General features: G+C 36.0%; 1 protein-coding gene across 2 annotated transcripts in view; it reads right to left on the bottom strand.

The window, feature by feature from the left end:
• Positions 1 to 2,597: 2,597 nt before the first annotated feature.
• The window catches only part of LOC120780301 (poly [ADP-ribose] polymerase), an 86,064-nt gene continuing 64,368 nt past the window's right edge, over positions 2,598 to 24,293 (bottom strand). Inside the window, exons 5-7 of one of the 2 annotated variants that reach the window (XM_040112591.1) lie at positions 16,161 to 16,730; positions 4,158 to 4,314; positions 2,598 to 3,819 (exon numbers count right to left, since the gene is read on the bottom strand). In XM_040112591.1, coding sequence (XP_039968525.1) covers positions 2,689 to 3,819; positions 4,158 to 4,314; positions 16,161 to 16,730 — 1,858 coding nt within the window. In that variant the 3' untranslated portion in view covers positions 2,598 to 2,688. The remainder of the gene's footprint in view (positions 3,820 to 4,157; positions 4,315 to 16,160; positions 16,731 to 24,293) is intronic. The other variant, XM_040112593.1, reaches the window with a different exon arrangement.

Raw genomic sequence — 24,293 nt, 5'->3', positions numbered from 1 at the left:
AAAAAATTCTAAAATTTGAAAAAAAGTGATTTTTGACTAAAAAAATTTACTTTAACATATGTTCAAACTTAGCTTTTCTTAGTTCTTTTAGTTTAAATAGAAGATAATTTAATGCCAAAGATTTGCCCCAATTCCATACGACGTTTAGTTTTTTTCTGTCCTGCGCGCTAATTTAGAAAAATCGTAGAACTGAAAAACCGAGAAATCGGGCGCCAAAGTTTTCGCTTTCTGCCCAAGCGCTCACACATATATGTACATATGTATCTGCTAGACGCTCGGTCACTATTTCCCTTCTAGCTTCGACAATTTTTCGAATCTATAACTTTGGGGAAATATTCTATTTTATATTTAAATATTTTTTAAAGACATTTAGCAAAAAAAAAAAATTAATTTTTTGAAGCTTTTAAAGCAGGTTCCCCCTTAAAGATTTACAAAACGTAATAAACGTAATTTAACATCCAAATGTGTCTTTATTCATTCGATAAATGTTATCTCTTAAACTCTTTCTTTAATTCAAAACTCGTTAAAAACTTTAATAGGATTGCTACCAAATGTATTCATTTGCAAGTTTTGTCACATTAGTACGCAGCTGATTCGAATATTGGTTTTTGGTATGTTCGAAAAGACGAAAATCCAATCAGATTCTGTGACACCAATGAAAATCAGAATTGGTTTGCAATTCTGACAGCTAAGCAATACGATACGTCAACCTAAATATATTGTTTATAAAAACTATATTATAGCTTATATTAAGTATGATAACGGATAACAATAAACCTTTTTGTATGCTTATATCAAACTCATCGCTTTTTTATTTAAATTATTCCCAGATTTTGAGTGCAGTGTTGTATGTATCTTTAGTGATACTAATATCTCGATGATATTCGTTAGGACAAAGTTATTTGCATAATTAAAGACTTCCCGTCAGCGAAAATTGTACTATTTCGGCGATCTCCTCTTCATTCGACGAAAATTTCTTTCCAGCGAGCATTGCTTCGACATCTGAGAACAAGAAATAGTCGCTGGGGCCCAGATCTGGAGAATATAATGGATGCGTAAGCAATTCGAAGCCCAACACGCTTTTTTTGTGTGCAGTCCACTCGAATGACTGTCAGTTCGAATTCGGAGTGAAACGATGGAGCCTTGGGGATGTTCGAGTCTCAATCATTGCGGCAATATAGCAAGGTATCAGTTTCGACGCAAACATGTCAAGTATCAGCTGAGTATCTTCAGAAAAATAACAAAGTCGCAATATTGGTGCGGTTATTTGCTTGCGTAAACATCCCCCTATGTTACATCAATGTCACATATCGACTTCCTTGGGTTTATGGTGCTCCGAATGAACTCATCGTTGTTTTTTGTTAAAAGTAATATCGCGCGACCCCCATTTTGCACAGAGCCTTTTATAGCCTTGACAGACGGCAGCGTTAATCCGGAATAACTGCGCACTTAACCAGATCCAAATTTGTAGGTGACAGACGACATCTATACGAGTTTGGAACTCTCGTAAACAGCTCATTGTCATTTTTGTAATATTTTCAATAAAAATGAATAGAAGATAAACTATGTCAGCTGCTTCAAGATGACATTGACAAACTCTCGTTCTGGTGTACTAAAAACAAACTTAACCTTAACGCAAATAAATGCGCGGTAGTCTCGTACTTGCGCTCTCACAGCAATATTGCCACCAGTTGTCACAACCTGCAAGAAGTTCCCGACATCAAAGACCTGGGCATCATCATAGACAACAAACTCACTTACTCGAAGAATATAGACAAGATCACACTCCAAGCTTTCAAGGATTAATCACGAGAACAGGCAAAGAGATTCGCAATCCCTACACATTGATATGTCTATATCGCCAACTGGTTCTACCCATAATTGAGTACGGCACTGTAGTCTGGTCTCCTCACACTGATGTCTCAATCAACAGATTGGAGAAGGTCCAAAATAAATTCTGTCTCTATCCTTTCATATAACCTTGAGGTCGCAGGTACTCTACACTGATGATATTCGTTAACGCTATAAATTCAACAGCCTAGCTACACGTCATCAAGTCGCTGACCTAGTCTTTTACTTTAAGGTTGCAAACACCTAATTGATGCCCCAGAGATTCTTGGTAGTTTTGAGTTTGCTCCTACGGCATTCTCGCTGAGACAATCACGGAAACTTAAAACAACTAAGACACAGAAAAACTACGTCTTCCGCGGACCTCACAACAGGATTGCTAACCATGTAAATTCACTTCACCAGAACATCGATTTCTATGGAGGCTCCCTCTGTTCATTTATCAATAATATAAAGGACAAACTCCTTCCATACCATTAATTTGATCACTGTAATACAATTGCCCTTATTATTATATTTTTTCACTTTTTTCTTTTACTTATAAAAGTAACTGTTGTATATTGCCGATTGTCGTTAATTTGTTAAATAAATAAATAAACATTGCGGTTGTTAGCCATGTTGTTTTTATGTTAGTGCTTCTTTTAACTTGAAAAGACTTAGCACAAGAATAATATAAAAGTGGCTGACTAGACAAACAATATTTTATCGAAATTTTGTTTTGCTGTGCGAACAATCGTTAAAAATATTAATCAACGAAATTTTCTGATTTATTAGTATTTATTAAATATTGGTTTATGACAGATTTAAGAAAAATTACGAGCAGATTTTCTATCGTTCTGTTCAGATATTGTATTTGAAATTCATACGGAAAAGATATTGAATGTTCACTTGAGCAACATCGTATACAATATATTCGTTGTAAAGTAGAGATGTCTTGAGGCTGGTATCTGTAATCGGTTTGCCAAGCGGGATCTCTACGCCATCCTCCCTCTTATAAGAATCCTTTGGGTCAGGCATAGTCTGTCCACGACCTAAAGTACTGTGTTTGTTAGATGGTAGCTTAGTTATGTATTTTGATGAAGTACATTCCAACATGTTTCCAAGTGCTACCTCGGAGAGAATCATTAGTCCGGTAGAGTCTTGAGCAGTGGTACAACAATAATTTGCAGATTTTGAAACCATATCTGCGAAGTATATTCCTTTGCCGAACATATAACCTGTAACAGGAGCCTCAGGCGGTGCGATTTTTAAGCCATGTGACAAAATTCCAGCAAAGTTAGTAAGACGAGAACCATGCCATAGTAGTTTCCGATTTTCAAGTTTTTTGAAGGGTTTATAACGTCTATTTTCACCCTGTCGAACCACCTTAAAAATCTCAACGATTTCCAGTTTATACATTTTATGAGTTTCGGCATGCGTATTTCGTACGTATTTTTCAAGTATTTTGTATTCTTCAGAATTTTTATCAATGGGATCAAGCTTTGTTTTCAGTTGATCATAATGTTTATCTAAAGGATTCACATTTTCTTCTTTATTTTCTGCTTGTAACATACCGTAAGCACATTCTATTTCCAAAAGAGAATCTAGGACTTGTCGGTGCTTCTCAACTAGCTCAATATTATCTAGAATTGGAGGATTTTGAACACCAAAGTTATGAGGAATTAAGGTGTAAAACCTATTAGTGGCGTCAATAAACTGAACCGTCATCCCATTCTGCTGTATAAGATCATAAATCTCAGAAAGCACTTTATAAGCAGACTGAATTTGCTTCTCACTTAATTTGCCTAACGGCATTTTTTCCATATCTAGATCGAACATCATCATTGTTCTTTTCATAGTGTCAACGTCAAATAAAATTTTAATTAAACTTTGAACTGATGTATTTAACTTTGATTTTATTTTAAAATTTTCCGGATATATAGTTTTTTGCTCCTCATAATCGATTTCGATTGGGTACATGCGGCCAGGAACCTTAAACAGAAACAAGGATGTTTAAATATTATTGCGCAAGTTATGCTGTTTTATACATTTTTAATAGGATTACATCGAATGATTTATATTATAGTATAAAATAGATATTTATGAAATTTATTGTAATAATATAACAATGTATAATAGTCAAGTTTATTTCGCTGTTAAGTTTTTCAGAACTTTGCCAATAGTTTCTGAACTCGAAAGTAAGAGTTATAAATCAGCTCATATTAATTATCATTTCCTTTTTCGTTATTCCCTAAACAGTATTAAAAAAAAACAGAAAGTACCTTAATCTAATACAATTATTCAAAATAAATTATCAATATGTTTCACACCTTAATAAAATGTTCGCGGTTAGTAAAATCATTTCCAGTTTTATCATGATAAACAAGAAGAAATGATTGTTTGGCTTCGTACAGGTTTTCGAAATTTTCCAATTTTTGGTCGCCAATAGTAGTGCCGATTCGGCCCCAGGATCGAAAAACCCAGTATCTGCAACAGAGTAAAATATACATTTAACATATGCTTAGATGTATGTGCAGCTGTTTAAGCAGCAATAAAGGCAATGAAAAACAAGTCATATAGCAATGAGGGCAATAAAACGTTTTCCATTTTTCCGCAATATATTTTTGCGTATTGTTATTATGACATAGTAAAAACTTTTACACATTTGCTACATATTCATAAAATATTAAAAATATGTTGAATGTTTGTATTATTATAACTATACGTAGGTGGCCTTTTGTATTTCAGGATTAAAAAACAAAAACAAATGTTTATCATTGAAAAAGTTTTTGTTTCTCCAATTATTCTCCATTAAGATCTAAATACTTTTGCGTGCGCTTAAAGAAATTGTCGAAGCACTTTGCCACTCAGATAGAAGTATATCGGGGTAAGTCGGGACTATACGGTAGCTAACTAATCAAATCGATGTTTTAAGTGCTCAAAAATGCAACTGTTTCAGTCGATGTTTGACAGCTCGCATTATCGTGGTTGGTTTTTATAATTTCTTAAAAGACAACTGGCAAAAAAAAAATTATTAGGTAAATTATTATTTCAACACTATGTGCTTATTAAAAGACTGGAGCTTTATTTAAAATTTAAACTAGAACTAAACCTTAAAGGTATTAGTTTGTCAAATATCTCCTTATCTTTTTTGCTCTTTATAAAATGTGTTACAGTGATCGGATTTAGCTCAAATATGCACCGCTTCGTTCGATAATCTGTTTCCCTCTAGACGGCAACTTCATAATGTCGTAGAAGCCGCCCTCCTTATTTACGAAGAACTCGGACAGCCACTTTTCACAAGCCTCTTTTGAGTTCAACTTTACACCAACAAGGGCGTTCGCCATGGACAGGAACAGGTGGTAATCACTTGGCGCTATGTCCGGGCCATATGGTGAATGCGATAAAACCTCCCATCCGAGCTCCTGTAGCTTCTGACGAGTCATCAACGAAGTGTGTGGTCTGGCGTTGTCCTAGTGGGGCACTACACACTTCCTGTTGGCGAATTCTGGACGCTTCTGGTCGATCGCCTGCTTCAAGCGGTCCAGTTATTCGCAGTAGATGGAAGAATTAAGCGTCTGGCCATATGGGAGCAGCTCATAGTGGATGATTCCCTTCCCACCCCACCAAACACACAGCAAAACCTTTTTGCCCGTCAATCTTGGCTTGGTTACTGTTTGGGACGACCACGCCTTCGACCACGACCGTTTTCACTTGATATTGTCGTATGTGAACCATTTTTCGTCGCCAATCACCATCCACTTCAAAAATGTGTCGAGTTCGTTCCGTTTCAGCAGCATATCGCAGGCGTTGATTCGGTTCAGAAGGTTTTATTTGCCTCAAATCATGCGGCCCTAAACATCAAGCTGTTTTGTGTATCCAGCCTTCTGCGGAAGGTTAAAAATGGTTTGGTGACTAACTCCCACCCTGAGCGATGTCACGAGATGCCAAATGCCGTCCTAACTCAATGTTTTCCATGATTTGATCGGTATTCGACGTCACAGGTCTTCCGCCGGCTGGCTTATCCACGGTGTCATTTTCAACCGCTCTGAATCGTCGAAACCATACCTCCACAGTTCGAAGTGAGTAACATCCCCAAAAACACCATAAAACTCACAGAACGTTTCTCTAGCAAAATTGCCTTTAACGAAGGAAAACTTTAAAATAGCGTGAATTTCGGCGTTAGTAAATTCCATTTTTACTCGTCTATAACTGCTGAACGCAATATCGAAACTAATCATGCATAGCGTCGTTTTGTAGGTTATGTCAAAAGACCTTTCAAAGATGTATAGTATTGCCAGACACAAGCTCTGTAGCACTTTATACATAGCCGTGAAATTCCAAAAGACAAAAAGGCGTAAGGGAGATATTTTACAGCCTAATATAAGCTCTGCTTGTTATTTCCTACTTTGGCACAATTTTGGAATTAATGCCGCTGCTGAAAGCTGCACCTGATGCTGTTGTTGTTGTTGTAGCGTAAGTTTATCCAATTTGTTGGTTGTTGTTGATGTGTGAGCAAATTTTGTATTGCTGTTTCTGCGTTAAAATATAAACCTATTGTTGTAGGTGGGAAAATGCTTATGCGGACTATTCCCGCTATTACCGGCTGGCGTAGAGTAGTTTTAAGGCATGCTCAGCGGGCAGACTAATGTGTGTACAAGGTTCCTTAAATTAGTTTTGCGCAAATAAGGTAAGCTTAAAATGTCCAAATGTTCGGTCAGGTTGGCAATCTTTGTTTAAGGAATTCTAGGTCGGAGTTTCGATTTATCAGAAAAATTTCTTTATTTTCTCAAATTTATTCCTCGGCATCGAATCTGTTAGTGCTGTTAATTTGAATTCTTGGGAAACCGCCAGCTGGACTGCGCCCAAGTACAACAAAACTGCAAGAAATCGACGAATGTCATCATTTGAGCAATTGAATTCACTGCCGGACTCTTGGAGGGAATAAATATTGGTCTGTTCCACAATCAATTTGATGAAAGCATCATCAAAAAAAAGTGTTGAAATATTGAATTGGCTTATTTACTATGTTAATGTTTTCTTCTGACGATTTCCAAATATCGTCTTGAAAGTCGATTGGTCTCTTTCTCCATTTCAATAAGGACACATCAACTTTTTCAATAATTAAGTCAGCCCAGTACATGTTCAAAATCTTCTGTATGTCTTCATTACACAGCCCTTTTCGTTCTTTACTAATTTTAATATTTGTATGACCTAAACGCCCAAAGTTGCTTATAGCAACTTGCACAAACTTAAAAAATCTAGCGGTGCAATAGAATATTTGTATTTTTTTCTTTCTCTATGTACATATTTTTTTCTAATTTATCTTTTAAGTATTTTAAATATTTTTTTATAATATGCTTCAACACTTTCGTACGACCCACGCGCTCAACTTCACTAATAATTAGTCATAACATAATTGATCAAATGTTATTTTAGTATTCCCCGAATTCAAATTGATCAATAAGATGCGTATTTTTTTTTTTATTTGTGTATTTGACTTTGTAAACGATCTCAAACATAAAAGTTGCATATAAGCAACTTTCGGGCTGAAAGGGTTAAGAAGTGACTTGTGTGAGAGTACAGTGACTTTTAGTTATCAAAATCAACATTTCCCGTATTTTGAAAGGATTTCTAACAAAATTATTTTAAGTCGACAATTGCCCTCGATGCGATAGGAATAATTGTGGTGAATTTTTGTAAATTAGAAAGCTGTGTTTATCAGTGGAATAAATGTCTATGTGTAACATTTTCCCAGGACGGGATGATATCGGAGTCTTTCCTAACTCTGGTTTAGTTGGATGCCGTTCGTACTTAGCTTCTTTACAAATTCTGCAGTTAGTGGTAATTTCCTTTATTTCTTCCGTATATTCGGAAAATAGTATTCGTTTAATACTTGTTTAATATTCTCTCGGATAGAACGATGTGCATTACTGTGTTCCATTAGCAGTATTTCGCTTTTATCGTCTTTGTTAATAATAGCATTAATTATTTCAATGTGTAACGAAATTTTATTGACGGGAATACCCTCACAATCTCAGGATTAACGCATTCAGCAATCAATTCTAGTAGATCCAGAAAATTTTTAAATGTAATTTAATGCCTTATCCTTGACTTGAAAATAACTCTTGTCTTCTTGGTAGTGATATTTTCTTCTTCAAAAATTATCTGATTTCAGAATGGAAATGATTAACAGGATTTTCCACTTTTGGAATAACTTCGTTAGAGACTATGAATGGTAACAGATGAGAGTCCTGCTCTATTGCACTAATGTGCTGCCGAAAAAATGCATTGGCAACAAGATTATCGTTAACGGGTCTATAATGGAATTAAGGTGAAAATTAGCACTTTCTCTGTGTTTGGATTCTTATCCGAGATAGCGAAGGTCACAGACTGATGGTCGGTCTGGATTTCTCCCCACCACTCTTATAGTGAAAGATTCCTGTTTTTTAAATTATTTTTGCGTCTACATCCTTCAAAAAGTCAAACCCAATAATCCCATTAAAGGTCTTAAGTTCGGAAAAAAAGTAAAAAGGAGAAGTCTTTCCAAGCACGTTAACTAACACCTTTCATTTATCTCGGCAGTACCACGGGAAAAATGTTTATTAAACCTAACATAAACATTTTTCCCGTCTAGTTTTATCGGTCGCCCTGCCAGTGTCTTGTTTACATAGGACACAATTTGTTATACCTGTTGTTGTTGTTGTGGCGTTACTTTATCCAATTGGGCGGTTGTTGTCGTTGTGTGGGCAAATTGTGAATTGAAATATGAACCTGTTGTTGTAGCGAAGAATTTGCAGGTTGGTGGTTGAGTTTTTTTAAGAACGATGCAGTGGCCAGACTAATGTGTTAACTTGTAGCACATATAATTTACTGTTCTGCGTTTTTCTAGTGCATGGTTGCAATAGATCCAGTTGTTCCAAACAAAACGGAATCCTTTTGCTTGGAAGTGCTTTTTGCGTGAACCACTTTTGTTGGATTCCACTCATCTTGAAACACCCATACAGCTGACTGCCTTTTACTTTCGGACGCATACGCATTTCTCTCGACCAATCAACACGAGTCTTTTTCGAACGATCGACAATTATGGGGGCTTCAGCGTCAGCAAATATTATTTTTACAGTCAAATGTCCATGCAATATTGAATGTATGCTGGTCTCACTAATGTCTATAGTTGTATCTCCCCATAGGTTGATTATGACGATCTGACAATATTAATTTGTGCACAGCAAACAACTGATTTTGGACGACCTTTATGAAATCCCTCTTGGAGTGATGTACGACCTCCATTGAATTCACCATACCATCGATAAGCACTGATATTTGATGAAGTTTTATCGCCAAAAACTGAATTAAATTCATCGATGCTCTGTTGCTGAGTTAATCCACATCGAAAGTTCTAAAACATAACTGAGCGAAAATGTTCGCGATTTATTTCGTTTTCGTGCGAGATGAGTATTTCAAGTTACTGTAAACAACACAAGAAGCGGCAGTATAACCAAATGTTATGCATATATACATATATCATCAAAAATGACAAACTTTAGGATAAAATTGTCAGTTGCCAGATTGCAATACTAGGGTTGCCATATTCCGAAATATAAAAGGCAACCTACGTAACATTATCCAAAAAAGTACTTAACAGGGTTAGAAAATAAGTTTTTGAGTAATTTTTTTTATTAAAAAAATCATTCTCGGATATGTATGATGAAGAAATCGAAAATTTTTGTTTTTTTGAGAATTTTAAAAGTTTTTGACTTATACACAAATAATAAATGATGTTTATTTTTTCTTCGCAAAATAATCGTTACATTTTTATTTTATTTTTATAAAATAATGGTATATTGCTTACAGAATAATAGTTATGCAGAGTTTTATTTAACTTTTACGCTATAAGACTGCTTTGACAAATAATACTCTCACGCTAAGTATATTTGTGTGACGCGTATTACTTTTCAGCTCTTATTGCATAACGGTTAAGTAAAACTCACTCCACAACTATTATTCTGTGAGCAATAAATAAAAGTTATCAAATAACTCTAGCTATTAATCTTGATTTTGTACCCGTTTACCGTTAACTGTTACGGTCTTATCATGTTTACCACGTATAATGCTGTAAATGATATCAAACCATGTAAAACAATAGGTCATTCGTTGCATCGGTGACTTCAATTGCACTTGTGGAGCATTCTCATATGTTCATGCACCAGCGCCATAAATTTACACTCCTTTGCAAAATAAATGATTTACTGCTTCAAATCTTAACAATCATTGCTTAAATAACTGCATTTTCCTCAGTAATCTAAATTTGTAAATGTATTATCTAGGGATGTCCATTAAAAAACATCGACGTTTTAGTCAATATGATGCATCGAAACTTGACATCGATGTTATGCGATGCATCGAAAATATGACTATTATATCACAACTGCAAAGCATTTGTTTATTTGCATAAGTTTACGAAATATGCTTAAACAAGTTTTGAAAATATATCATTAAAGTAAACCTTCCTAAATATATTTGAAGTTTAAACGTTTTTACTAAAGCATTTAAAAAGTATGGAATTCTCTTGTTTCATTTAATACAAAATTCCTCGATACAAATTTTAATTGGTTTTTACAAACCCCAATATTATTTTCATAGGTTTTGCAAAAATAAAATTTTATTCAACCTTTAAAGTTTTATTATATTTCTTTGTTTGCTCACTGTCTGACCAGCTTTCGAACATAAACGGCCGGATGGAAGTGAGCAACTTTTGTTAGGTATTTGAAAACTACTTTATATAATTTCGGAAATTGTGTTTGTAAATCGTTCCACGCTATTAGCCGAAAACCTATAAAGTGCTGTAACTGAGTACTAAAGTAAGATATAGAACTGAAATTCGGTACAGGGGATAGCAGTAGCAAAGGGCACCTGAAGGCAAAAAATTTAACCAAAGGGGGTGTGAACCCGCTCACGGATCTTTTGTACATTATTGCGCATACTTCTGACTATATAAGGTAATTTGTATTTCGTCACTTTTTTAGTTCATAAACTTTAGACGCATTTTTCTCAAAACTACTTTTTCAAAGTCCGTGTTCACTGTAAATTTAAAACTACTTGACCGATTCATTTCAAACTTTTTACACATTTTTGACATACCGCCCCCAACGTTTAGTAAATATTTTTTTCACATTAGGGGGTTTTCTACCCACAAAAAGGAGGAATTAACAGTATACACTTAAAACGGCCGCCAACAATTTTTGAATGAACAAAAAATTATCAGAGACTATTGGGGGAAGATTTGATTATAATTTGACAAATTTTTCTTGGTTTATTATTTTCGGATAACTTCCAGCCGAGTTATGGTGAACAAATTTTTTTTTCCAAGACGTTCTCGGGGAAGCTCTGTTACCGGCGTATGCTTCAATATTTCTGCATGAGAAAATTACCCTAAATTGCGAGAAGTGTGCTCAATAATGTACAAAAGGTCCGAATAAAATTACTCAATCCATATTTCAGAAATAAGTTCGCAAAAAAAGTCAATTTTTTACCTTGAAACCCTAACCCCTCTTTTAAAGCGCGATAAATCAATAGCTAAATATGCTAGAGACATTAAATTTTACCCGTTAGATTTAATGCAACCGAAGTAAAAATTGGACGATGGGTGTGGTTCTGCTCACTTTTAGGTGAAAACACATATTTCAAAACCCGTGCGACGGATTTCAACCAAATTTGGTATTTGGCATTCCTCTGGCATTTGTATAATACATTGTGAAAATGAGCGAAATTGGACGTCAAACACGCCTTCTCCTCATACAACACAATTTTAAATTCCATCTAATTCTTTCCTTTCGAGTGTTCAAATCAAGAAGCATTTAAAATATAGGGATAAGTCTTTGCACGATTACTGATTTTAGAGTTTGCCATCTTGTGGCCAAAAAATTTCTGAATTCAACAAAAACTGTTCAAGCCCTTAAGTACTGAATATTTGGGCCCCAGTACCTATGGTTGACTTTTACCCAAAATAATGTTGGTCAATGTGTGAGATATTATATATAACAGAAATTCAATAAGAATCCTTTCCTGATGGATGTCTGTGTGCATCAAATAGGTTTATTCGAGTCAATACTTCATTTAGCTCCCAGATAGCTAATACAAAGATTTTGGCCCTATAACCCATATAACTAACCAGCCTTATATACCCGAAAGTACTTTTCTGGCTTTAATCCCGATACCCGAACTTAGCTGCTTACTTGTTTTGGACTGACTTATGTTGATCAATCCATAACTTCGTGGTTTTTTTAACAGCTATTGCTAACCAACTATCAAATCCATTGCCATTGAGGAATTTAATGAGGAAGTTGACAATATTTTATTAATAGAAGGATAAAGGAGAAAAGTTTGAGCAAATGAGTTTTTGGAAAACAATTATTTCTTATTTACCATATAAATGGTTCAACCCATTAGTAGTTTTTGAATAATGTGTTTTTACCAGTTTGAGGGTACTAAATTCAATTTAAAATTAAGTGCCTAGAAATGTATGCTCATATGCTAACAATTATTATTAAAATGTTAACTAAACACATTCATACATATGTATGTGTTTTGTTACTATTTTCAATATACATACTATGTATGTATGTTAAAGTTTGATTATTTTTGGGCAAATTTTTTATTTCTTATGAATTTTATAACTCAATGAAAAAAAAATTATTATGAATGATGAAAGTCATAGTTTTGTAGGAAATTTACTGCTCTATAAAAATGGTCTCTTATGACTTTTCGATTAAGTTAAGCGTTTACGAGATATTCATCGTCAAACATCAATGCATATAAATTTTTCTAGTTTTTGGTCAATAATATCTGTTAATATCTTTTAAACGGTTGGGTTTGCAAAAAATCTAAGAGACCATTTTTGTAGAGCATTTAATTTCCTACCAAATCTAATTAACAACATATTTTTTCAAGTAGTTGTAAGCGAAATATAAGTTTTTCTATCTGATAACAAGAATAAATAGAAAACTGTATGTAGGAGGACCTTTCCGTTACAATTAAGAACTCATGCTTGGAGAGGCTTTCTTAGAGGTGTTTAGGAACCTATTTTTCCCGAGTACCAAACGAAAAAAAAAGTAAATTTTTTTTCAATCCCCGTAATGTATACACAAAACCTTAGTCTACTGCACAAAAAACCGTTACCGAAAATATTAAGAACAACGGGAGTTATAACAGCATAAGTGCAATGCTGCCTATAGGCAGTGTCGGGTATGAGAGGGTTAAGGATAAGAAGTGAATTGATAATTCCAATTCCCACGTTTTACGAACCGGAATTGACCCGGATTTTATCCGGCCAAGGGCTGTTTTTTCGGCGATCTAACCCCGTTTGGATCGGTGAAATATTAATCTAAGTTTGTCGTTATTAGAGCAACTCCTTGCAGCAGGGTTGCTTCCTATTCTCCGGGCCCGAAGGAATTGTGCGGTGAGGTGTAATACGTGCAATGGATGCGATACTAGCCTCTACGTCTGTGTAATATGCACACAGTTCGCGCACTGCGCCGCCACTAACCCCGAATGGCCAACAGAAGACCTCCACGGTCCACACGAGCTCAAACAGGCAACATAGCTCCCACTCTGACTTGTTCCCCCCAACCTTCATCCCTCTCTAATCCTCGTGCGAAAACCACTCAGAAACTCATACGTCGGAGTGTCACATCAGTCAAGTGCAATTCTTGCACTGACTGGTGTCACTCCCCGGCACGTTCTGGCCTGCGCACCACGTGTAAGTGGAGTGAGTCGTACGTTGCCTCATGCTGCAGGCGTCGCAAAACAACACCACTGTGTGACAACCGCCCCTGTGAGTTCTACGGCTGCAACAAACATTACCTACAAACCACTCCCTCACTCCCACGACCACTCACGGACACCCGCGACAAACCCGCATATTGCAATTTAACTGCAACAGACTCCAGGACAAAATACTTGCACTTATAAACCGAAAACGCGTATCGATAGCTGCGGTCCAAGAAACCAAGATAAATAGCCGCTCAGATCTTCTGAGTTGTTCAGGTTTCAAAGTCTTACGTAAGAATCGCGAGCGGATAGCGGTGGTGGCCTAGCCTTCACATTGCACAACACCGTGCAGTATCATCTAATCGATGAAGACATCGACCGCAGGGATACGTACTACCCTAGAATGTCAGGGTATAGCTATCCGGTCAGGCGATATATACACAGCATATTTCTGTTCATGCAAGTACGATATTCTGAAAAAATCGCAATTGTATAACGCCCACTTTTCATATTCTACATATGTATATAATTCTAACGTTAAAATACCTGAGCATGTGATAAATTTTGTTCCAATTCCCGGATTTATTATTAATAAATAGAAAGGAAAACGGATGTGCCATTTAATTTTATAAAATTAAACAATTTATTTTTTACAGTTCAAATAAAAATTTTATTAATTTGGAAGAAAAATAAGGACGTTGTAAACCTCAATAAAAAATTCCTTTACGTAATTAGTCTTCCAACAATTTTATTGTAGATTTTAATAATGCGCTTTTCTTTTTGCATGGCAATTTTCGTTGACCTGTAATAAATGAATCTAAGCTCAACAATAACATATGTATTTATTAAATCCGTATTTGTTGCAATTCGAGAAGTTTTCCTCGTATGTTGAAGCCTATACCTCCTAATATCCTTGTTTTTGGCTACCGCAGCTTCCTCTGATAGTTCTCCAATGGATGCACTAGGATCTTGTGAACTGAAGGTGGAAGATAGAACCAAGGGTACTTCTCTACAAGCCCTTTAGCAGTTTCAAGTGCGAATTGCTTAAATTTGTCCGCGTTTATTTTATATCCTGATGACATAGCTTGTAGTAATGCTGCACATCTTAGTATGAGCTCTTCGTCAACACCCGTTATTTGAGAAGCCAAACCAGCATTATTAAAAAAGTGTCTAGCCGTGTTGCCATCGTTTGACGTCCCACTACCTCCTGTTTTTGGCATGCCCACTATTAAAACCCATTTCTGATCTAAACTTATTTCTAACCTGAATTTTTTTTTCCATGAATTGAGTTTTATCTTCTGCCGACCTAATTTGCAATTTTATCAATTTCTGCCAATTTTGCTATTCTACGTTGCTTAGTCCGTTAGGAGCATGCAGAGAAATCAGCAGTTGGGCGACCACGTTTACTCGCTTTTGCTTCTTCTTTTTCAGATGGCAAAGAGAGAGTTTCGAGACTTAAGGTAACAACCTCTTTGTAAGAGAGCCAATCCGAGTAGTTTCTTATAACGTCTGACTTTACGCGATGGTTTTGTTTCCACATCACCCCAATGCGTCTGCATAAATATTTTACACATTTCAGTATATCATCATATGGGTGTTCGTCACCTTCAAAACCTGTTTTTCTGACTATATCTTCAAAAACTTCTTCAAAAACTTCCTGACCTTTCGTCGTACTTCATCCATTTTTGGAGCATCAAATTTCAAAAATATAGGAGCGAGAAAATATGCATTGCTGAGACGTTCCTACGATAAGAAATTTAAAAAATAAAAATCTCAGAGAGAAAGAGTGAGACAACAACAACTAATTCTACATTTGTTTATTGACATTACTTGCAAAAACCAATGCTATAACACGCACATTTGATGTACAAAATACACTTTGAAACTAAAAAGTTAGGTTAGTTTAATCTACTTTATTTAGAAACCTGCAAATCCCTGCACATGAACTTAATATTATTTTAAACTATATACTTGTATCAACATTTACACACTAATCCGGTCACTGCATTCGGTTGACAAAGTTACTAAATCTCCAAATACATTTAACAAAGAACAACAAAACTGAATCAAAAAGACACTTCATTAAAATTTGTTATTCTAAAAACAACAGCACAATTTAAAAAAATTTTATTACTGAAAAATAATACTATTACCATCTACTTTAATTTCCATTTTCAGTATTTTTATTTAGACACTTTTTTAAATTAAACTTTTGCAGTTGAATGTACACGTTGCTTTCGCTTTTATTTTTGTCAACTATTTACTTCTGTGCAAGGCCGTACATATGTTGCTTTCACTCAAGAAGTTCCGTTAGAAATAATCAAAACAAACTCAAAATACATAAATTTGATGGCATATGCAACTATTTATTTAGCTACAAGCCCAATATATAAACATAGACTTTTTTATTTTTGTCGTATGGGAGGAACCACCGTGCACTGCTTGTAGTGGCTATAATAATCATTTCCTTCTATCATTGTGAGATAAGGTATTAGGGCAATTACTTCAAATTATATTAAATTCATAGGATAAGCAACTAAAGCAATAAAATCTGTGTATCTTACTTGTTCTTCGAATCGCTTTCCAAAAGTTGCAGTTTATAATAAGAATTTTTATTGCGTTGAATATCTGTTAATCCAAGGACAACACTATACTTGCAATTTTTATCCAAATAAACATGAGCGACGTCTTGTAAGCCACTTTCAGGATCTACGGCCGATCCGTCTTTGATCTTTAACGTCATTGATTTCGCAACAGATTTAGTATAAATACTTTTTGACTTCTTCGTATTGGCTTCTTCTTGCACTATACGGGAGTTTGGATCAGTACCCCAATCGCAAAGAGTAGTACTACTGATATAATTAATTGCGTTTGTAGGATTACTTTCGACCAAATCTAGGTAATCTATTGGTATAATATGAATACCAAGTTCTTTCGCCTTTTTCATGCGGCTTCCCATATGTTCCACTTCATGTTTTGATGAAAACACGGCAACAATATTTTCAGATAGTTTTGATATAATTTCGCCGCCCAGCTTATTCAATTGTGTTTTCAATTTGTTTTCAGCTTCCTTTGGACCCACATAAGCAAACTTTAAATTGTATAGAGGTGGTGTTTCCCGTTTCACTTTAGGTCTAAAAGAAAATAAGTAGTAAGGAGTAATTTAATTTATTATTAACATCAGTCATTTGGCACTTTATCGGGAATACCCATCACTTTAAAATTTGTTTAAAATTTTTAAAACGGATATATAAAAAAATTATACCAATTAGTGCCAAATTTTGTACAAAACAAGGAAATACTTTAACTTCGGTTGTATCGAAGCTATAGGCCCCTCATGAATACAAAAGATTCCTTACAAGAATTAGGATATAATTGTTCATTTTATATGACAACTACATATATGCTATAGTGGTCTAATCTGAACAATTCGGAGATCGTATGCCTTTGACGATAATACACGGCAAAAATATTGAGCACATCTCGTCAAATGAAAAAGTTATCCATAAAGGCACTTGATTCCGATCGTTCAATTTGTAAGCCTGCTATATATATGCTGTTTTAATCCGATCTGAACACTTTCTTCGGAGATTGGACCATTGCATTAGACAATAATCCATCCCGAATTTATTGAAGATATCTCGTCAAATGAAAAAAGTTTTCTATTCAAGCATTTAATTCCCAGTTTCCTTCTGGGTGTTACAAACTTCGTGGCAAACTTAATTTATTCTCTTTGGGGTAACTTTTTTCATTCTTAACTCAATTCTATATTAAAAAGATTTTGAAATCAAGTAAATAGATATTAAAAATGCTAAAATTTTGTGATAGTTGTACGCAGAAAACAATTTCGTGAACAAACTTTATGGATTCGTGGATTCGCGTAAAAAAATTGCATTAACGATTAGGGAAATTTTTCGAATATGGTGTTTTCTAAGTAATCCTGCGTTTTTCTTAACATATATGGTAGTCTCAAGCTATTTTATAAATATTCGTCCGGATGTTTGAAAATTTTATATTAGGTAAAATTTGTATAGCACATGCTGTGCATAAGAAGCTAGGAAATCATTAAAAAAAAACGGACTGAATGCATTTCTTTAAAAATATTGTTTTATTATAGGCAGCCAAACAATTTTTCAATTTTATAATTTAGGTTTACAATATACATATGTATAAATAAGGAATCTAGAAGACCACTATATTTGTTAATGAATTATATGGAATTTAAAATTGTGAGCTATGGGCCTTGGCTGCCTTTCGATTTTGCCCATTTTCACAATGTATCATAAGAATGTCAGTATACTCGTAACTAATAACATTATACCGAAATTTGGTTAAAATTAGTAATTCGAATTATCAAATTTCACCTGAAGGTGGATAGTACTGAAAGGTTTTGTCTTCAGCAAGTTAGGCTTATGTAGTTTTAATTTAAGGCATATACCATCTGACAAAATTTGACCTGTACTGGTATAAAAAAATAATTTAATCTACTTTAAACCCCTATATCGGAAGGTTACTACTTGAAAATGTATAGTAGATAACAATCTTGAATTTACAGTTTTAGCATTTGTAATTTTTTGTGTTCTCTTTAGCGAGTGTCAACCAAAGAGGACATTCTTTGTATTTTTTTGTTTGTGGGAAGTTCGTCAAGTAATAAAACCTCTTATAAGATTCGATCTTAGGGATTCGTTAAATAATACGTAGTATAAGATTAAAGGCAATTTATTTAAATATAGTTCTGGTAACAAGTAATCAGCATTTTTTTTCATAATTATTGTGGAATGTACTGTTATTTGTGTAAGTAGGTACATATGTTTTGTCATTCAAATAGAATTAGATAGGATTATTAGTAGTGTTAATATTTTAGATACAAGTTATATAACTATTTTTAGAGATTAATATTTATATGAAATATTTCCAGGACTAGAATATTGTTGACATTTTTTTGTGTACCTAAGTACCAAGACTCGCAAACGTAAATCACATCTTTCACAGAGACACCTGAAAATTACTGAGTACTTATCACGCTGAACACAGCAAGCAGCAATTCAGGCAGAAATCAAAGCTAGAGAAACTTATAAACAAACTGATGCGTCAGGAAATTGCTATCCGCATAACTCTCGACGTGCATCATATATACCTGAAGAGACAGCTTTTCGGCGTGAAGAAAACGCAGCGCTCAACATCAAGGAGCGAGCGATCAACTGTTCAACAATTCCTGCATAATAATAACATATTGATCCGAGAATAACGCACCACGCTGCGGGCGCTGATCCCACAGTTCCGACAGATATCGTGATGCGGAATTACCATGAATCTCTCACCATAATTATAAAATAAAAATTTTTTATTCTATATTTTTACTCACCGATATTATGATGCTATACAGTACTCATTGATTTACTGAAAGGGGGATATAAATTAAATATCCTTCAAACCAACGCAAATAGAAAGTTAACCTGCATTGACTTTCACTCATTCCAGATAATGTTCCGAAAAAAATTTTAATCAGTGATCCTCCCGTCGCCATTCGTAAACAAACCACGCTATTTGCATGAGTATACTCAAGACGCATTTTTATATGTACGTATGTATGTACATTTAACTCAGCCTGGCCCGAAATAAGGAGTTGATGGCCGGTCAAAAACCAACGAACCGACACTACATCGTTTCTGGAGTTCTTCTTCTTTATTGGCTTTTCCCCCGCTTACGCGATTATAGCCGATTACTTTCAGAGCTGGGATGTTTTCGTCCATTCGGACAACATGACCAAGACAGCGGCTACGCTGGCTGTTCGGACAGCATGACCTAGCCAGCGCATCCGCTGTCTTTTAATTCGCTAAACTATGTCAATGTCGTCGTATATCTTATACAGCTCATCGTTCCATCGAATGCGACATTCGCCGTGGCCAACGCGCAAAGGACCATAAATCTTTCTCAGAACTTTTCTCTCGAAAACTCGCAACGTCGACTCATCCGTTGTTGTCATTGTTCAAGCCTCTGCACCATATAGCAGGACGGAAATAATGAGTGACTTATAGAGTTTGGTTTTTGTTCGTCGAGAGGAGACTTTACTTCTCAATTGCCTACTCAGTCCGAAGTAGCACCTGTTGGCAAGAGTTATCCTGCGTTGGATTTCCAGGCTGACATTGTTGGTGTTGTTTACAATGGTTCCTAAATAGACAAAATTATCTAAAACTTCTGGCTGGAATATTTCGTATAAAGGTACAAAAACTTGTGGTTCTCTTCACTAAAGGTCAGGTGTTCGGTAACGCACAGTGTTTTATGCACACCATTGGCCGATATGTAAGTACATGAAAGACACCCAACTGTGACCCATCTTGCCGTGCACCTCCCAAACCGGTGAGACCGAGTTGCAACACTCACTATTACCACCCTCACCTCATTTTTCCACCTGTTCCCGAAAAACGACATTTCTTGGACGTTGCTCTATGTAAAAGTGCCAAAGTATTACACATGGAAAGCATCACCAAAAAATTGAAACGTCACGTGCAGGGCACACCGGCCAACGATTGGCCAGAGATGAAAGCCCCAGATGCCCTTATTGGAATTTATACCGCACACAAAAACACTCAAAGTCTTCTGACTATAATCCGCAGTCCTACCAGTTAACAAACGCTCAAAATCGTCGATGGGCAGGAAAATGTTTCTTCCGAAAAGCATGTAGAACCATGGGGCTGCTTGAACACGAGGGACAATAGAAAGCAAGGTCTGTCATTTCATCCACATTTCAAAGAATGTTCTTTCGAATGATAATAGACATTCCCCATTAAATTTGAAGTTTGTGTGTTATTTCTTTAAAAAAGTAGGGAATATGAAAATGGATCACCCTTTAGTTATAAAACTTTTAACATCTGAAGGGAATGTACCACCACCCAACAAATCGGTAAATTGGTTTTTCTTTAAGCTAGTAGTTAGTGGCATCTATGCTAAATTTCACGTCAAAATATTCATTAGTTTTTGAGATACGCGTTTTTTTTTAGGCTCTAATAGTGATTTTTTCGATTTTTACAAGAAAGTGAATTCCAAACTAATCAGAACCTTAAAAAAAACAGAACATATGGTTTTTTCGGCAAAATCAATTTATTTTATTCAAAATAGTCTCCTTTTACTTCAATACAGCTTTTTTCATGGTGCAAAAGCATGTCGAACGAGTGTTTTAGCTCGTTGGTCAGTATGGCCGCAAGTATGCCGGTGCAAGCCTATTGAATGGCCTCTACGTCTGCATAACATTTTCCTTTCATGTGCAAATGCATTTTTCCGAAAAGGAAGAAGTTGCTCGGTGCTAAATCAGGTGAATACGGGGAGTGGTTAATGGTTAAAAAGTGATTTTTGGTCAAATAATTGGTCACAAGAGTTGATCGATTCTGAGCAATTTTTGGTCGTCAGTAGGCAATCATCGCCATAAACTTGTTTCATCAATTGAAACGTTTCGGTAAAAGTTTTACCAATTTTTAAACGAAATTTAATGCTGGCTCTTTGTTCGAAGCTCATTTTCGCACCAATAACACACTTCACTTTCAATCTATGGAATGTCATGAAATTCTCACTGGACAATCGATAAAGATAGCACACCGAACGCACCAGTCGACATATAAATGGTGCCACCAGGGGGCGCTAGATTCAAAAAGTCCTGTTTACTTTGGAACACAACTTGTATGTCTGAATTTATTGAAGAAAGAAGTGCGATAATGCACCATCTCATACTGCATTGGTTATTCGTGATCATTTCGCCACATTTCCATCTAATATCGTGCTGCAACCACCGCATTCGCCTGATTTACCTTCGTGTAACTTCTGGCTATTCAGCAAATTCACCTGACCACTCCGAGGACACCGTTTTGACTCAATTGAGGATATAAAAGCCGAATCGAAGAAGGCTCTGATGGATATCACGACGGATGATTTTTCCAAGTACTATGATGAATGGAAAATTCGTTGGCATAGGTGTATTTCAGCGGGAGGGGATTACTTTGAAGGAGATGAAATGGACAACATTCATCTTTCAATTTGATCACAGTAGTATATCGCGACTAGTTTCAGGTATTAAACAAGGCAACGAAAGTATAAAAGCAGTTTGTAGATTTTATATGATTATATATTCATGTATAAAAAAAACGACATAATTGTTATATTTTTCTCTGAATTTAAAAGATTCATTGAAAATAGGTCATTGAGGTCAAAAAATTTAATGAAAAACATGAAAGAACTTGAATGATGTAAAAGATACTAGATCATAAAAAAGATCTGATTGTTAAAGATACTAGATCATAAAAAAATTTGAGCTTTTGACGACAATGGTTTTTTAGATCTTCGCCTTAATTCTAAAAATTTTCTAATTAATCTTAATACTAATCCTAGAATTCTACTTGCAGTGATTGCTGCAGCACTCTATACGTTTCGTCTCTTTACATATTTCGTTGATATTTATGGGATAAATTTGACGTCCCGCGTATTTATGCTTGAGTCACGTTCTTCGGATTGGCCAGTGACGCGGCGACAACCGTAGACGTTTCACAATAAAACTAAGAAAGGAGTCGATGTGTTTGACACAAGGGCAAAATATACTCTGTTCAAAGAAAAATAAAACGTTGGTCCATGTGCCTGTTCTATGGGCTATTGAATGGAATTGACATCAAATCCAGGGTGCTCTGCAAATATTAAAAAGCAAATAATAAACCCCATACTAAGAGCCAAAAATAGTAAGACTTTATCATAATTCATAAAAACCTTTAATTTATTCTTCAAAATCTATGTCATCCCCCCCAAAGTAATCCCTCTTTGCCTCGATACACTTGTGCCAACGTTTTTTCCAATCCTCAAAATAGTTGTTAAAGTAAATTTCCAGAATAGCCTTTAATGCGCGTAGTGAGTCACGTTTAATGTCTTCAATTAACTCCAAACGGAGCGGTCGTTTGAGCTCGCTGAATAGCCGGACGCCACACGGAGCGAATTAGGCGAGCACGGTGCTTGTGTCAAAATATTGGTTGAAAATTTGACGAAAAACTCACGAAGTAACATTGCAGTATGCGACGGTGCAAACCACGTTTACGAAACGTTTGGCCGGTCGGAAGGAATTCGGAGTGCACCCCACCTTGATAATCGAAGAATTGTCGACATAAGGTTAATTTTTGACCTGCTTCGGCTCTCATTTGCCACGATATTCGTCTTTCTGTTTGTTTCGATTCCGTCTTTTTAAGGGTCGTAAGCATAGATCTAAAACTCATTGCCAGTAATAATACGTTTCATGGCATCCTGGTAGTCGAAATGCATTTTTTCGCAGACGTTAACGCGACGCTGTTTTTCGAAAAAATTTGGTGATTTTGGAACCAATCGTGCTTTCTCCTTTCTTAGGCCGAAATGATCTCTCAAAATGGTTTTCTCTGATCCTTCCGATCATTCCAGTAAAATCTCTGGCTGTAAATCGTAGATTCTCAAGCACCAATTTCTCTTTTTTTTTAATATGTTGATCATCAGTTGATGTTGATGGCTGTCCTGGACGTGGTTCGTCATCAACGCATTTTCGACCCTCTTTGAATAATTTATACCAATTATAAAGACATCTTTCCGACAAATGATTATCCCCGAAGGACTTTCCCAACATTCTGAACTTTTCGGCACCAGAAACTTTTATTCCGCACACAAAATTTAATGGAACTTCTTTTTTAATAATTTCATTCATCGCAAAAAATACCGAATGGACTTTATTTTGATGTGACATCACATCAAATGGATGGAGTCATATGTAGAAGTTCACGGGAGTGGCCAGAAACGATTCTTTTACATATGACTCAAGCAGCTCACTACTTCCGGTCTTTGACCATGTATTCTCTGGGTAGCCTAAGAGCATCCGTTTGAAGGCGAGCTAAAGTGAGAAGGCGAAACATCCCCTGCATAGGGTTGTGCGCTGGGTTTGGGACCCGCCACGTAAAAAACACTCCAATGAAAAAACAACAACAGCCTCGGATAAGAGACCCCCCTTTCGATGACGACCATGGCAAACGAAATAAGGACTACGAATTGAGGGCATGCTCCTGGAATGTCCGGTCCCTTAATTGGGAAGGTGCCGCTGTCCAGCTGGTTGATGTCTTCCTAAAAATAAAGGCTGACATCACCGCCGTCCAAGAAATGCGATGGACGGGACAAGGACAGAGACGAGTAGGTCCTTGTGACATTTACTACAGTGGCCATATAAAGGAGCGCAAGTTTGGTGTTGGAGAGAGACTCCGTCGCCGAGTACTATCATTCACTCCGGTGAATGAACGTCTAGCCACAAACCGCATCAAAGCGAGGTTCTTCAACATATCGCTAATGTGCGCCCACGCCCCGACAGAAGAGAAGGACGAGGTGACCAAAGATGACTTCTATGAGTGCTTGACGCGCTTATGAGAGCTGCCCCCGCCACGATGTCAAAATCGTGCTTGGCGACTTTAACGCCAGGGTGGGCAAAGAAGGTATATTTGGCACTACGGTCGGTAAATTCAGCCTCCACGACGAAACATCCCCGAATGGGTTGAGGCTGATTGACTTCGCCGGGGCCCGAAATATGGTTATCTGTAGTACTAGATTCCAGCACAAGAAGATTCATCAAGCTACCTGGCTGTCTCCGGGGCGAAAAACTACCAACCAGATCGATCATGTTGTGATAGATGGAAGACACGTCTCCAGTGTTTTAGATG

The sequence above is a fragment of the Bactrocera tryoni genome, unplaced genomic scaffold, assembly GCF_016617805.1.
Source record: "Bactrocera tryoni isolate S06 unplaced genomic scaffold, CSIRO_BtryS06_freeze2 scaffold_25, whole genome shotgun sequence".
In the NCBI taxonomy this organism is placed as follows: Eukaryota; Metazoa; Arthropoda; class Insecta; order Diptera; family Tephritidae; genus Bactrocera; species Bactrocera tryoni.
This window is presented reverse-complemented; position numbering and strand designations above follow the sequence as displayed.